The following is a 16,380-nucleotide window of genomic DNA, read 5'->3' as shown; positions in this document are numbered from 1 at the left end:
CAGTGTTAGTATATTGTTAGTATTTCTGCACAAGGTGCATGTCAGTCAACCTACCTATAGTCAACATCCATTTATATGTATTTGCTCCAAAATGGCAATATTTATATAAGGTAGTAGTTCAGCTCATGTATATTGTCAGAGAAACATACACAGCATCCTCTAAATGCAGCAATATTTAGAATCCATATTTCCTATTGGCTTAGTGGAGAAGGTTATATAACCAACATGTGAAAGGATGTTTTGGACTCCAGTTATGTAAACGTCTGTTGTGTACAATGACGGCTGTTGTATTAAACAGTTTACAAAATTTCATCTCCAATCTTCACTCATAACATCATCGCTGTAGCCTAATGGTGAGCTATGTTGAAATAATAAGACACTTAAATTAATAAGTGTTAAGCATTCAAAGCATCGTTTCCTGTGTAGATTGTAAAGTAGATTAAACAGGTGGCTAGTGGTCAGAATTGATGTACTGTGCACTGATACAGCATGCTTATTTAGCAATATGCATATAAATAATAGTATTAAGATTGCTACTGATTTCTTTTACCTATATTTTATCTAAGGTATCATTGTGTACTAAAGTAAATAGTGTTTGCGTAAATCTCAAAGAAAGCAATGCTTTATGAAGTTGATCTAATAACCAGTTGCTCATTTGTTGAAAAGGCACGTGAAAGTTAAAGTTGCTGCATTATTTTTTTTACTATAGTCCAGCTGGTGTTCAATGAAAAGAGTTGTTGACTTTTTTTCTACAGCCTCTTACCCAATGTTCTTGTTTTTCAGTTTGTTAAGAATCTTAAGTGCAACCATGCCCATTCTAAAGAAGCTCCCAGGGAGGTCGAAGAGCTGCCACGAGTTCCCCAGAGTGAATGGCGAACTGATCCTGCCCAGGCTGGACTTGGACCTGAAAGACCTGAACAATCTCAATGATCTGAAGGAGCTGAAGAGGGACCTGAACCCCTTTGAGGAGGTGGACCTGGATGAGGAGGAGAGGAGCGGAGGTGACATGGGTCTCATCATGGGGGAGGTCAGGGGCAACCTCCAGCTCAGGACGTCCCGCGACGGAGAGGAGGAGGAGAACGAGCTCAATGCAGAGAGGCACGGGGCGGGGAACCCCAAAGGGAGGCCCCTGCGGGGAACCTTGGAGCGGATCTGCGGAGTGTCGCCCCTCAAGACCCTCGGAAAGCTGGGCAAGGGGCTGCGCATGTCGGGACGCAACGTGTGGGGGAGCACGCACCACAGCAACACCACAGGCTCCAAGACACTCCCCCACCACAGCAACACCACAGGCTCCAAGACACTCCCACCAGAGAGGCAGAAGAAGAAAGGACTACGCAGGAGCTCTGAAGAAATTATGACCCTACTACGGTGAGGAGGGTGCAATTTAGGATTCTCTTTTTACACATCTTAACTATATTACACCATGTATGCATACAACTGTTTTGTGTGTGTACATAGTTTTACTGTTCCCTATGCAATAAAATGGTAAATGATAATACATTTCATTCATACATACACACATTTTACATACATTTTATAGAAATAAACAGCAAAAAAATAATGATATCTCGCAACATAGTAATGTAAAGTAACAGCCACAGAAAACAGGTATACAACTCCTTTATTTTGATACACTGGGGGAGTGTATGAGACCGTTTCCCAGAGGAAAGACTCACCACCCGTCCAGTCAGTGAACATTGAGTGCTTCATAATAACTTATAGTGTGATTATTTCCTGAAGAGTTATGTAATGTGTTATAGCAACTTGTTGATCTATGGAACTCCTTTTGTTTGCCAGTACTATTTTGTGTGCTTGCTGTGCTCTGTGAATTGAACTATTTATATCTGAGACATTGTCTCATGCTTAGCAGCAGCAGCACAGTTTAGCAGATGTGTGAATATGTGACATTCCAAACATTGTGCAGTTAAGCCATACAATACATCCCCCAGTGCTCATAACTCCAATTCATATTCACACTTTTCTACTCAGAACATTCTGATAATCAGTCAATAACTGCTGCATGATCCTGGTGACTGGTTTTCAGAAAATAACAGTGGAATGCAACAGTATTCTAGCGTCCGACCGGGTTTCGATCCGGCGATCTCTCGCACTCCAGGCATCCGCCGTTGCGGTTCCAACACAAAAGGCATGTCTTGTGTGAACAACAGAAACTGCTGCCATTACCGGAAAACTTAATCTGGCACTTTGACGGGTTTTGTGTTTGAAAGGGGGCTGTACAGTAGATTCTCAACTCATTCATAAGTCTGTACTGCTCTGGTTGCTCTGTAGCTTCACAGGTCGGCGTAAGGAGGTGCGCAGAGATAGCCTGCCCAGTGGGGACCTGAGCACAGACAGTGAGCCGGAGGCGCGCAGGCGGCCCTCCTTCCTCAGGATGGTCAGCCTGGGCAAGCTGAAGAGGGAATCCATGTCGGACCGGGGCTCCCAGGGGACCGAGGAGGAAACAGTGGAGGAGGAGCCAGTGGTCAAAACCAGAGAGCCTCTCTCAGGTAATCATGCTCAGACCAGTCAATGGAGACATCAGGTGGAAAATATCCCAGAATCAACCAAGTTTAGTTTGTGATGAGAAGAGTGATCCTTTGCCAGGTCCACATAGGGAGTTTTCCTTACTGTAGTCTATTAACAGGGAGCTTTTCACTTCCTGGTCAGCTTCAGCAGTATTTCCTCCCAATCCTAGACAACTCAGTGATGAGGCTGAGAGGTCCCCAGACCCCTGAGTCACTGGGTTCAATCACCAGCAGACTGTGAAATCAGGAAATGACCGCACTTCCTTCGACTGCAGGCTCCTCCAGATAGAAGTTCAACCAAGCTTCTGTTCACAGCACCACAGGGAACCTGGCTAGGAATAGAAGAGTGTGCACAATAAGCAACAAATAAGTCAGTTTGATGCTTCTGAATATGTCAGTCAGGCACACGCAGAACGACCCAATAACCATAACAACAAATATAGCCTTTCCCCTCTGTTGCTCCACCCTCTTCCTTTGTCCCCATTCTAAAAAACATAGTCTGACCTTTCTCCTCTCCCTCCCCACAGTACTGGAGATCCTACAGTTGGTCAACCACAGGGACCTTCTCCTGGCCGACACACACATTCAAGAGCTGGAGCGAGAGTGCGAAGTGCTGTCCCACCTGCCCACCACACCCAGTGCCACCCTTACCCCCACCCCCTTTGGTCCCAGTAACCCTCTCGACATGATCCCCTTAACGCCCCCGCTCCTGGATGACCCGTTCAGCCCCAACGCCACGCTGGACTCAAGCCGACGAAAGGCTAAGGATGTGGAGCTCCTGTACGAAGCCCTGCAGAAGGAGATGTGGGACGTGGTGCGGGAGTCCCTCCGTCAGCCCAGCGCCGGTCCCAACCTTGGGCTGGTGGTGCTGGTGATCCAGCAAGAGGAGCACGCCGATGCTGCCTGGGCCCTGAGAGAGGAGACCAAACCTCAGCGTGAGGTTCCCCACATCCAGCGCAGCCACCGTCCTCGCCGGTTGAAGCTGAAGTGGAGGCAGGCTGTGGCAGAGGCAGCAGACTGGAGCCTGCCACATCAGGTGGACACCCAGGCAGGTCAGCTGGCCTCCTACCTGGAGCGCCTGAGGAGTCGGATGGTGGATGACCTGGATGCTGCGAGGAGGAACGCGGTGTCCATCTACCCCGAGGAGTTCGCTGCCTTCCAGGTGTACGTTGAGAGCTACCATGGGGCCGTGGCCGTACGTCTACGGAGCATTACTGATGGCCCATTACAGATCACTGATGTCTACTCACTGCTGGACTGGTTCTACAACATCTACAACAGGTATGTCTCAAATGATCAGAAAAGGAATCTTGCCAATGGTGTGGTCTCATGCAAAATCGAAAAAACTATTAAACTGCTAAACTGCTAAACTATACTAAAAGTTAGGGTTGTGCTACAACCCGGGTTTTACGAGTGAGAACGAGAGCTCTCACTCTAGTGCCATCTCGCTGCGCACGCAAGCTACACGGCGGTAGCCTAAGCAAAATGTGCTAACACAACAAAAGGCGAGACACTCTTAGCTTTGATGAGCTGTGACGCTGGTGAAAAGGTGCAGGAACGGGTCCCCGAAGCCTGAAGAATCTCGTCCACCGAACGCGACGAATAAGACGGAATTAGCTCGGCTTGAGAGCGCAAACTAAGTTAGCACACGGAGCTTTCAATAATACGTCTAACTGGAAGAAACGAGGAGTGGCCTCCTGGGATCTGGGCGGACGTGACGTTGTCACGGGGGAAAGGAATGTGGGTGGCCGCCTCAGTCCCAGGGTTACCACGCCACCTGTCGGTAGGTGGTTTGGTTTTATATGAAGATAATGTTTGGAGCAAAAATAATATTCTTCCAATGGCTGCGTGCGCAGCGAGATGGCACTACAGTAGAGTGAGAGCTTGAGTTCAAAATGAAGTAAAACTGCTATTACAACCCTGAACAGTGAACATGTATATGTACAGAAATGGTTTGGTAACATTTTGTCATTTTCTATCAGGGATGTCCTAGGAACCATTAGCACATCCATGGCCATCAACTATGCCCCCCTGGAACCCATTCTGCCTCAAGACACAGCGGACAGGCTGGAGCAAGACTGCCTCAGTATCGTCAGGGTAAAAGAAAAGAGTTTATGCATGGTTGTTCCTTTGAAAATCTTTACATCCGACTCAGTGGAGAGCTTATTTTAGGTTGTGATTTTCAGGAGAAGGTGACAACAGAACTGATTCAGGTTCTGGATGAAGAGGAGAGGCGATGGGCCCAGACTCTGCACATAGAGGAGTATCAGTCCCACCTGGCACGCTCTGTCATTCAGGTACACTGTCATACATTTATGTTTAGGCCTACTGTAGAAAACCATTTGGAAAGGATACCAATTGTTAAGATATTTTAGTGGATTTCCATTTGGTCGCAGGTGCAGAAATCAAGTCAACTAGAGTTACCCATTTTCAAACTCGGCCTTCATTGTGATCGCAACTACACACGTGTCAAGTTTCCGTGACTGCATCTTGCACTGTTGTGAGCTATTGTGGTGGCAAAATATGTCCACAGACAGACAAACGCCTGGCAAAGTACTCAAAACCGTTCCTGTGGTAGTTCCCTCTACAATAGGTGTCTCTAGGACCACATTTGGCCATGATGACACACACACACACACACACACACACACACACACACACACACACACACACACACACATCACACACACATCACACACACTCTGCATTCTGTTCAAGCTAAAACAATACACGAAAGCTTTTCTTAATCCCTGAAAAGTGGACGTTTTGGAGATAGAGGGCTTTCACCTGACAATGATGATATGATGTATTGCTCATGTCTCTGTATGTCTGTGTCTGTATGTCTCTGTATGTCACTATATGTCTCTGTATGTCTGTATGTCTGTATGGCTGTATGTCTCTGTATGTCACTATATGTCTCTGTATGTCTGTATGTCTGTATGTCTGTATGTCTCTGTATGTCACTATATGTCTCTGTATGTCTGTATGTCACTATATTCCAGAGGCTGAAGGTGGACTTGGACAGATCCACAGCAGTGAACCAGTTTCTGGGGGCAAGAGTGGCTCGCTGCAGTCTCATTGGCCTGGCCGACTTCCTCTATAAGTGAGTACAAGCTATCAGAAGCATCAAAACAGGGCACAGAGTATATATAGGGAAGAGTATAGTACTAGGTACTGTAGCTCACTTGCTCTTACGACATCACTGATGACCACTGTGTGTCGCTGCCTCGCCTGCTCTATGAGATCATAATTAGGGCAATCACCTAATTAAGAAATCCGGCTCCGTCAAGTCACCCGCACAGCCATCGTCTCTGTCTGGTTCCTCCCAATTCTACCTGCTTATACTCCCATCACTTATTATAGCCTCACACTGATGACATCACCGATAACATTATCACTGATGATGACATCATCACTGAACTCACATTATTATTATATTATTATATCACTGATGACATCAGTGTGTGTGTGTGTGTGTGTGTGTGTGTGTGTGTGTGTGTGTGTGTGTGTGTGTGTGTTGTGCCCCCCTATGACATCACTGATCAGTCTTGTCACAATGCCTCATTGTGTGTGCGTGCGTGTGTGTGTGTGTGTGTGTGTGTGTGTGTGTGACATCACTGATCAGTGTTCTCACAATGCCTGCTTGTGTGTGTGTGTCACTTTTGACATAATCACTGATGACATCACTGATGACATCACATCATTAGCTAATTAGCTTAATTAAAACCCGGCTCTGTCAGGTCTTACTGGTGCCCTTTACACCCCCTGAAAGTTTCAGCCCGATCGCGCTTGAAACGACGTAGCTGTGGCCGGACACAGAATTGAAACATACAAACAAACATAAATATCGCCCACATACTCAATTTTATATAGTATAGTATAGTATAGTATAGTATAGTATAGGGAAGTGTTTTTCAGTGTGTGTGTGTGTGTGTGTGTGTGTGTGTGTGTGTGTGTGTGTGTGTGTGTGTGTGTGTAAGGAAGGACGGACCCAAATGTTGGCTGTAATGCATCAAGATTCAGCAGATATTAACACACCACCTATATTGTGTTTCCAGCTTCCAGAGAAAGGTGGAGATGTTTCATGAGACTCAGGCGGAATTTGGCGATCGAGGAGACGGATATGTTTCCAGAACCATAGCTCTGGTCAACTGCTGCCCTCCTCTCAGGTACAGTAGATACATAGTGATGGAGCGAAAAACATACTCGTTCATCTCGACAAAGGTTCATCTTCACCAATTGAAGGAAATGTATTGCAGTCGTACATAATGCTTCAACTCTGTGTGCACTCTGTAGGTCCTTTGTGCAGCGCTGCAGGCAGTGTGACCCACAGGGCAGCGAGGAGCCGGCACAGAGAGCCAGCTCCTCCCTGGACCGCATCATCAAGCAGTCGGTGAGGGTGCTGACTGACCGGCTGTTTGAGCACATCAGGGTGAGAACATTGCACGCCTGTCAGTCTCAAGGTCATTTCTTTGTTTCCCTTCCAAAGGGTTCAGTTCCCACCAAGACCCTGATGTCAAATGCCACGTCCTTGTAATGATACAGAACTACTCACGTAACTAAGTCTGAGCACTTCCATGACCTAGAAAATCTTTTCCTTCCTGGTTTTCTTCGTTCGAAAAGTTGAACATAGGTTGTTGTTCACCATCTACTAATGAATCAATGAATGTGTGAAACAGAAAATCCATTCTAGTATATTCCTGTAAAAGTCACTCACCCATTTGTCAAATTCCCTGATGTTCCTGTTTGGAATACATCATTTATAATTCAGGGGCGTAAATATCAACAGTGCAGGCAGTGCGGTCGCACTGGGGGGCCCATGAGGTATAGGGGGACCCGTAGAGAGAGCAGGCCCTCCAACAAGTTGTTGGTTGGTTGGAGAACAGGCCATTGCAAGTGATTCAGATTCCCACCTCAGAAATACGCCTGTGTTCAAAGAACTCCTTTTACAATCAAATGTGTGCCATTTGGTATATAGGCACTCTGATGGCTTTCTCTTTGACCTCACAATAGCCGACAGTTAGGCTATTGTATATAAGTTGTCCTAACGCATTCAATTCACAATTTGTTGGAGAAATATAACTGTGTGTGTGTGTGTGTGTGTGTGTGTGTGTGTGTGTGTGTGTGTGTGTGTGTGTGTGTGTGTGTGTGTGTGTGTGTGTGTGTGTGTGTGTGTGTGTGTGTGCGCGCGTGCGCGTGCATGCATGCGTGCGTGCGTGCGCGCTAGTGTCAAGAGAATTTTATTATGATTATTATTATTTTGTGATGGGAACAAGAAATGATTCCACCCCTTTGGTAGATGTTTTCACTTGTTTTATGAAAAATACAATGAAAAATACAATTTTAAGACTCATTACTCAAATAACTTGTTAAGATATTTTTTGCAGTGAACTTTGGAAACTGTGTTGTTTCTCACACCCCTGGGGTATGTCAGCCAGTCCTTTTGCCACTATTTACTCTGTTAATCGCAACTCTGTCTGTTGTTCCAGCCTTTCTTTGACAAGCTGATAAAGAGAAAATGGCTGAACAACACAGAGGCCTTTGAGGCCATTGAAGCCAGTATCAAACAACACTTCAAGAAGTTCAGAAGGATGGACTCTCCACCATATCAGGTATTACTGCTTTCATCCCACAACATTTGAACTGCAGTATGTGGTTCTTGTATGTTATTCGGGCTTTAAGTAGTGGTTAATTGATTATTGATTAGTTCTATCAATGGATTGACAGACCCTGGTTGGTGAGGTGCACCGGCGAGTTCTGGTGGAGTATGTCCGAGCCATTATGCGGGGGCGGGTCATCTGCACATCCTTGAAGATGAGGAAGAGGATGGCTTTTCGCCTGCAAGACGAGGCCAAACAGCTAAAAGGACTCTTTAAAGATCTGGTGAGTCTGATCTTCAAACAACAAATTCAATATTTTTCAATGAATTGGGCGAGTGTTCAGGAGGACACAATGGTGTCACTGACTTTACTCCACAAAGGATCTATTTTGTGCTCACTTGATGAAGTGCTGTTTTAGCCTCAACCAATAGGACAGTGAAGTCTTTGAATTTGAACTACTTCTACACAATTAGCACAGCCTTCCTGGCCAGCCTTTGTAGAACACCTCAATCATGTTGCCCTGGGGAAGGGCTACACATCATTGATCTAAGGAAGGTCTTTTGCCAGTCCTTTTTTTGAATGCGCACACAAAACACAAGTAATAATTGCCTTTTGTGGGACGCCACCATAGCTTAAAATTGAGAATATTCCAAAATGCTGATTCTTACAATCACTGAACAAAAGTGGCACAGGGAATGCAGAGACTGGCCGGCTCTGAATGGAGCCTGACCCTTGGGTTTCCCGGGTCAGAAATAACTCAGACAGTGTTGATACAGGAGGAAGCTCTGAAAAATGGCTGCCGTCAGTGAGATGGAGATGGATGAGCTGGGCTTACGTTAGCACTAGCCAGGGAGGGGAAGAGGCCTGAGAGGAACTAGGCCTGACAGCATGGCATTTGCCCCCTCTCTGTGTGCGAGTTCAAACAAGTGTCCGTCACCTCGGCTGACAACAGGAAGCTGCTGTGTTCAGAAGGAACTTCCTGTTCCTGTCAGCTGGCTGGCTTTGATGTGGCTCTGGGATGGCCTTGATGGCCTTTTTCGCCGAAGAGCAGGAGGAATTGTCTGGGGGAACTGGGAACTGGGGTAGGACGAGTTTTTAATGGCTGTCTAAAAAAGACGGCGTTATTTTTAGTGAGTGCCAAGGCAAAGCATTCTGCTTTCTTTTTCCCCTTACTGAAAAACATCACGTACAAAAACAGGGGCGGAGTTTTGTTATTCACTTCCATGACCTGAATATTTGGCCCCTGAACTTTAGTGCTATTAATCTGTGCTTCCTATGGAGATTGAATTGTTCACTAGACTGTGCACTGAACAGATTTCATTTAGGTACAGCCTATCAAAGAACGCCCAATGCAGCGATCACTTCAAATGTTTTAAAATGCTTTATGTTTTTACGAGACTTTTTGATTGTTGTTCCGTGATATAACTGAATTGTTGCTCATCTGTTTGATTCGCTCTGTTTTAGGAATCAAGCTCATCCTGGTTGGATAGCATCATCTGCCACCTAGCTGACATCATTCTCCTGGAGGACACCCCCTCCATCCAGATGGAGGTTGCGGTTCTGGTGAAAGAGTTTCCAGATATAAGGTAAGTGAATAAAGTTCAGAGTTTTTCCCTTGGCAATCAGGCGACCATATCTCACAAAATGCCATGACTGTACCCCCCCCCCCCCCCCCGAAGGCCTTGTGTTATTTTATGCTTACTGCTACACATTCACCGTGCTGTTTTTGGCACTTTGCCTAAGCGAGGGAAATCTAAGAGAGTGTGTACGGTCTTTTTGTTGACACAATGGATCAAAACAAGGAAAAGGAGCGCGGAAACATATCTACATTAGCTCTGCTATTTTGGGAGTGGAGCGAGGGTCCGCTGTTTTTGAGAGTGGAATAGGCTGCAGGGGCCTCAAGGGGGAGTCCCGGGCCCACAAGGCTGTTTGTGCGGCGCTTAAGGCTCGGGTGACGATTGGCAGGCCGCCGCCGCGTGTGATGCAGGGGCCTCAGCGGAGCAGACAGGAAGCTGCTGCCGAGTACTTCCTGTTCCTGCCACCCTGCAGGAGACAGTCTGGTGCCACACTTGGAATCAAAGCGGGGGGAGGTGTGGAAGAGGAGAGCAAAACACGGCGCTTCAGGCCTGGAGACATGCTAACTCACCGCTCGTCTCACCCCTTTTGTTTACCCGCAGGGCCAGCCCCCCCCCACTGCTGGTCTTTTAGGAGATCAAAGGCTGCCGGCCCCTGCTGGACACTTCATCTTACTGCAGCAGCAGAGCCCGCGTTCATGCACACGTGCACTAAACAGACACACACAGCTTTTTCCCCACCTCCGCGTTTCGTCCGCATATCGGGATGCCACCTCTCGAAAAACATCGGAAACAAATGTTCTGTTCCTTCCCAGAAACCGATGCTGTGACTCAGAGAGATGTGAACAGGGACATTAATTCCGAGAGCGAGATGACTCAACTGCCATTCAATTCCTGTATCTGTGTCACTTGGGTTTTGCGCACTGCCACGCCCCTTCAGGAGACTAGTGGCAGGTCCTGAGTCTATTGGAGTCAATGGGAGAAGCGAATGTGAACACCGATTATGACTGATTCTTTCGCTCCACATCACCAAAGTAAATAATTGGACCCATTTTTTCACAAGCCATATATCTTTTTTTAAATGGCATTTTTCAGACAGACAAATCAGGAGAAAATTAACTTTGTTTGAGACCTGTCTCTGTCTCAGCAACACACTCTCGCGAGATTTGACACCAGAGCTAACGCTAACAGGTAGCAGTTAGTTAAAGCTACATGTAAAGTTCGCAGATGTTGTTAAATCTGTGGTTGGAAAAATAAATTCAGCGGATATCTTAGTTAGAACTAGATTGAGCTAAGAAGGCAGTTTCAGAGGTCATGATCTCTAGCTTAAGTTGGCTAAGCTCCGTGAGGGGCGGGGCCAGGGGGTAAACGGTCTCAGACAAGGGAGAAGAGGTGAACACACTCATGTACCATTTGATATCATTGGCGCTGCCTGTAATGAGTCATCTCTCAAAGGCGTTGGGGGAACTTTGTCAGCTCCACCAAACAGACCCAATTTCAATTAACACCCGACCCCGTGTTTCCTTCCCCTCCACAGGAAGAAGCATGTCTCCACCCTGCTGAACGTACGGGGGATGATGCGGCAGGCGGAGCGGCAGGAGATCCTCAATGTAGTCAAAGACTTCGAGTGCAGCAACGTCCTCCTGTGCAGAGACCACGCCCTCTTCTCCGACATCCCCATCACCTCGGAGGTGCACTGCATCAGCCTGGGCCTCCTCCGCCTCGCCATGACCGTCACCAACTGGCTCTCAGAGAACCGGCCGAGGCGACGACGACAGCGCAGGGCGAGCGCCAAGAACACCGGCGCTCAAGGCGGCCAATCGCACGCTAGCGAAGACGTGGATAAATTTCACAGAGAAGACTAGCCAACTAGAGAAGACTCTGCTGTTGACGGGGATGTTTGAAGCGTTAAGGATGAACAGGGAAATGTAAGGCATAATGAAAGGAGAGCAGTCACAGAAATACTGTGAATAACGATGAGATGTAGGCTACACGCACCTTGACAAAAGATTGGTTGTACCAAATGTCGTTACCAGCGATATCAAAGCCATTTTAAATAAACTTGACCTCAGGTACTGCTCGTACTGTACATGCTCTCTGACTTAAAGACATTTATCCATCTCCACATGTGCATTTCTTTGGGAATGTGAAAACAGACTGCATATCATTCACAATTTTCTGTGCAAAAGTATGCATTGTGGTTTGTAGTGTTCCGTCGATACATACAGTTCATCTACCCAAATCTACATTATTTTACATTTGTGTAAGATCTGCTCAATATGTAATTTCTTCAATCGTTTTAGCCTTTATGCCTCCAAATAATTGTGGAATCTACTGCTAGCGGATGCAATGCAATATTATCTATAGCGCGATGTGATGTTTATTAACGCGTATTTACTCGGGCCAGTCATGTGTCTTCATAGTTGCTCTGTGAGTGCTGTGGATGCTGCGCTGCCTTGCTCTGCTCCTCGGCTGGCAATACTGTGGTATTTGATATAGTGCATAATGTATGTGAGGATATAATTATTGTATCTAACGTGTATGTAAATGTTTTGAACTGTCACTGTGAATGAAATAGATCTGTTGCTGGAAACGTAATAAAAACCCATTGATTGGGTCGACTAAACAAATCCAGCATCTATTTTATTGTGGGTAGACCTGTTTAGTTTATTTGAGCTCTAATAAGTAAAGGCATATTGTTTTGCTTGTATATGACACAGTTATGTCGACTCTTGAAATGGATATCCTATCGCAGTGGTTGTCAAACCTTTTTGGCCTTCGGTACCCTCTTCCCCTGATTTCCCTTGGCTTTACCCGACTACAACATTTTGCTTAGAAAACTGCAAGAGAAAACTACTGTAGCCTATAGCATATGATGCGATGAATGAACGATAACCCACCTTTTTGAAGAATATAACATTACAAAATAAGAAATGGAGTGCAAGAGTTGCAATTAGTGTCTCCTGAGCAGATTTATTCGAGTGTTTCATTTATTGCATGATTTATTCTTACATTTTTACATTTTCCCCTTTCTCTCAAGTGCCCCCTATACTACCTCCACGTACCCCTTGGGGTACACATACCCCAGGTTGGGGTATGTGTGCATCCTATTGTATTTGTACGTTGTCGCTGTATTGCACTGCCTACTTCTAACTTTAGGATGCTGTGGCCTGGTGCCCATGGGAGTGTCAGACAGTGAGTCTACAGCTATGTGAAACAACACATACCAAGGGGCACTTTGACAAACAGACGCAGGCCCACGGGTCTGACGCAGAAAGCGGTGTAAATGTCCACATATCTTCCGCGTCTTAGTTGTTTATCTTTGGGAGTTATGGCAGCTTTGTTCGGGCCAAGTGAAATCTTGAAATATGGGGCTCCACCACGGCTAGTACATGACGATTTGCCTCCGTGCAACAAGAGGGGTCACACCCCCAGGGTCGAACAAGAGGATGTTTTTTGATAAACAAAGGTTTCCTGTTGTCCGCCGAGGTGCAAACGGATGCTTTTATTGGAGCCAAGTTTACGCTATGCGCTAGGAGGGAACTTCCCCTCCGCCGCTCAGAGTGAATGGCGCAGCAATGGCCGACCTTTTTCATGTCTGTCCCGCTCGTGGGCTATTCAAAACAAAGTCAGCCGACCTCAGCAGGGGTGCTGCACAGTGCATACTGACCTCTCCCTGTAGGTCTACCTCTGAACTTATGTGTGACCCCTGACCTCTCCCTGTAGGTCTACCTCTGAACTTATGTGTGACCCCTGACCTCTCCCTGTAGGTCTACCTCTGAACTTATGTGTGACCCCTGACCTCTCCCTGTAGGTCTACCTCTGAACTTATGTGTGACCCCTGACCTCTCCCTGTAGGTCTACCTCTGAACTTATGTGTGACCCCTGACCTCTCCCTGTAGGTCTACCTCTGAGTGACCCCTGACCTCTCCCTGTAGGTCTACCTCTGAACTTATGTGTGACCCCTGACCTCTCCCTGTAGGTCTACCTCTGAACTTATGTGTGACCCCTGACCTCTCCCTGTAGGTCTACCTCTGAACTTATGTGTGACCCCGTTGCTTTCCATGCAGAAAGAACCAAACTGCTGCTGGCCCATGTGAATTTTTATGTTAATGGTTACCTACCAGGCTATCCAAGTGTGCAAGTTAAATCAATTTCAATGCAAATAGGTTATACATTTAATGACATATTACTTAATAGTGCCCGTAAGACTGACATGACAGCACAGCATCGACCAGGAGATGTCCCCCAGTGGAGGAAAGCCATTGCAAGGCTTCAGTCCAACCCAGTGGCGGCTGGAAAGAGGACTTTAAACACAATGATGATGATCAGATATTATGAGGCATTATAAATATGTGCATGATATATAGAGCATGGTATAAAAACAAGGTGCGAAAAAAGAAAAAAGATGGATGACTATGGGGCAACTGTATACTTAATGACATGATATCACATTGAATGTAATATTTTAGTCCTAAATGGGTATTTGACAATTATAGAGTAAAATGAATCTATGCTAATGTGATTATAATCGTCTTGCAATACATCACAATACATTGCAAGAATTGCAATTTGTTACCATCAATTTAAAAATATATATTGTATGTAATACATAAAGAGCATAAAGAGGATATTTGTTTTGATGTGCAACAAGCAGTCATGTTTTTTGTGTATGCTATGATTCCCCTACTTGATCAACTTTGAAATTCTGTTAGTGTCTTTTTTTTTATTATTGTGAATGTGTTATTGAATAAGAGATTCCACTGCTGTAATATTGCTTCTCTAAATGTTTCAAATTGATTGACCACAACCAGGCCCATTGTCAACGAAATTCTCTTTGTGTGCACAGTGAGAGTGATGCTGCTGACTCCTTTATTACATTCTTAGATTAATGGTTTCGGATTGTCTCACCATGTTCCTCCAGCACCTTCTCCACATCCTGAGACTGGGTTGCTTATCAAGCAGAATATGCCTTACCTGCCTGGTTAAAGATGATCAGCATCCAAACTGGTGAAAACAGATTCAAGCTTCAATATATAATATTTGCAAGAATACGTGTCCGACATCCTTCAGCCCCTTCGACCTGTTTACCAGCTGCCGACAATAGGCCGCCTCATATCTTTGACCTTGGACCATGCACTTGTTTTTTTATTTTAATAAGTTCCACGAAATCTGTGGTACAGAACAGGAAGAACCTTCAAGTGAAGTTGGCATTGGACCGAATGTTAGGTTTGGCAGCGCGGCTTCTGAGTCATATGTAGGCTACATCTAACAATATCAGACATCCTTTCATATATCGCAGGGCTGAGGGTGGATCTGGAGGAGGCTGCTGTTTTCCACGTATTGCAGATGGGGATTACTGTCAGGCCAGTAGGCCGGGCAGGTAGAGGTGAGGGCCAAGCTCTCGGAGGTTCCCCTCCATCAAGCCCTTGAAGGTGGAACCGTGCACAACATCACAATGAAATCCCTGGGAAGAACTCCCCTGCTTCCTCTCATTAACACAGCTCTGAACTGGAAAACCCATCTGGCTATAATCGCCGTTTGTTTTCGGAAGCCAGCCGTATGCCGTGCCCTTTCCTTGTTGCACGCTGTGGATGCACTTTTCATGGTTGCTCTATGATTTGTTTGTTTGCTGGTTCTGGAGTGGCCTGGATATCTGCATGATATCAGTTCAGTAATTTTGGGTTGGGGTGGAGGGGAGAGAGGGGAGGGGAGAGAGGGGAGAGGGGAGAGGGGAGAGGGGAGGGTTGGGTGCCATCCACTAGGGCTCGCCTTTTAGAGAGCCAAAGTGGAACGTCACTTCCTGCTTCAGCACTGTACCAGAGATTTTCATCCACCATTTATTTTCCATAGACATTTAGTAAAATGCTTATTTAGCTTAGTTTTACTTGGTCAAACCAAACGGCTCACATATATTTAGAATCGGGAGAGACCATAGAACATTTCACTTAGACCAAAAAAAAAAAAAAAAAACATAAAAACAATATTTCTTTAAACCCGCATTTTTTACGTTTTGGTCTGTGAGAAATGTTATGCGATCTCTCCTGTTTCTAAATATATCTGTACCGTTTGGTTTGAAACAGTAAAACTATTTTTATATGCATTTTACGAAATGTCGATGGGAAAATAAATGGCGGATGAAAATCTCTGGTACAGTGCTGCTGAAGCAGGAAGTGACGTTCCTTTGACTCTCTATAGACCAGGGCCCTCCAACGGTTACCTTTGGCTTCAATCCATAAAGGCGTGGTCATTATTTGGGTCAGATTGATATATCAGTTTGTTGATGTATTGGGCTGATATTTGCCTAGTCAGTGCTGTCCATCTCTGATATCGTGGAGGTTCTCTCTCTGAACACAGCGAGTGAAGATGTATTTTTCATTCGTAATATATTCTATTTCATGGGGAGGATTGGAACAGATTCAGTGGTGTCAGTTTGTAAAACCTACAACGAAACCTGCTTCATCCTGCCTTGGGGCTCTATCGTTGCATCGGCCTATGAACTGCGCCCATCGCCAGACGCAGCTCAGAGTAGTGGGCGTGGACCAGCGCACTCGATATTCTGGTATCGGCGCTACACGCAGCCTTAAGCATTACAACCACGCCTTTTAAGCGTAAAATTATGCACTATCTGCTCATTGGGGAAGTGCAGTAAACGAATCACATGCTTCACTTTTCAGCTCC

The 16,380-nt window shown here is 45.8% G+C and overlaps 1 protein-coding gene across 1 annotated transcript; it reads left to right on the top strand.

Moving 5' to 3' along the window:
- Nucleotides 1-808: 808 nt before the first annotated feature.
- On the top strand, nt 809-11,564 carry exoc3l2a (exocyst complex component 3-like 2a; the record flags this gene model as incomplete). The annotated part of the gene is made up of 12 exons (XM_083646045.1): nt 809-1,368; nt 2,290-2,507; nt 3,053-3,806; nt 4,508-4,622; nt 4,712-4,822; nt 5,528-5,628; nt 6,584-6,694; nt 6,822-6,957; nt 8,015-8,137; nt 8,253-8,408; nt 9,590-9,711; nt 11,237-11,564. 12 exons carry the CDS (start codon nt 809-811, stop codon nt 11,562-11,564), a joined length of 2,835 nt encoding a protein of 944 aa, XP_083502171.1.
- Between the last annotated feature and the right edge of the window lie 4,816 nt (nt 11,565-16,380).

This window comes from Poromitra crassiceps (assembly GCF_964638095.1).
Source record: "Poromitra crassiceps genome assembly, chromosome: 1".
NCBI classification, from domain to species: domain Eukaryota; kingdom Metazoa; phylum Chordata; class Actinopteri; order Beryciformes; family Melamphaidae; genus Poromitra; species Poromitra crassiceps.
Note: the sequence above shows the minus strand (reverse complement) of the source record. Positions and strands in the feature narration are given on the sequence as shown.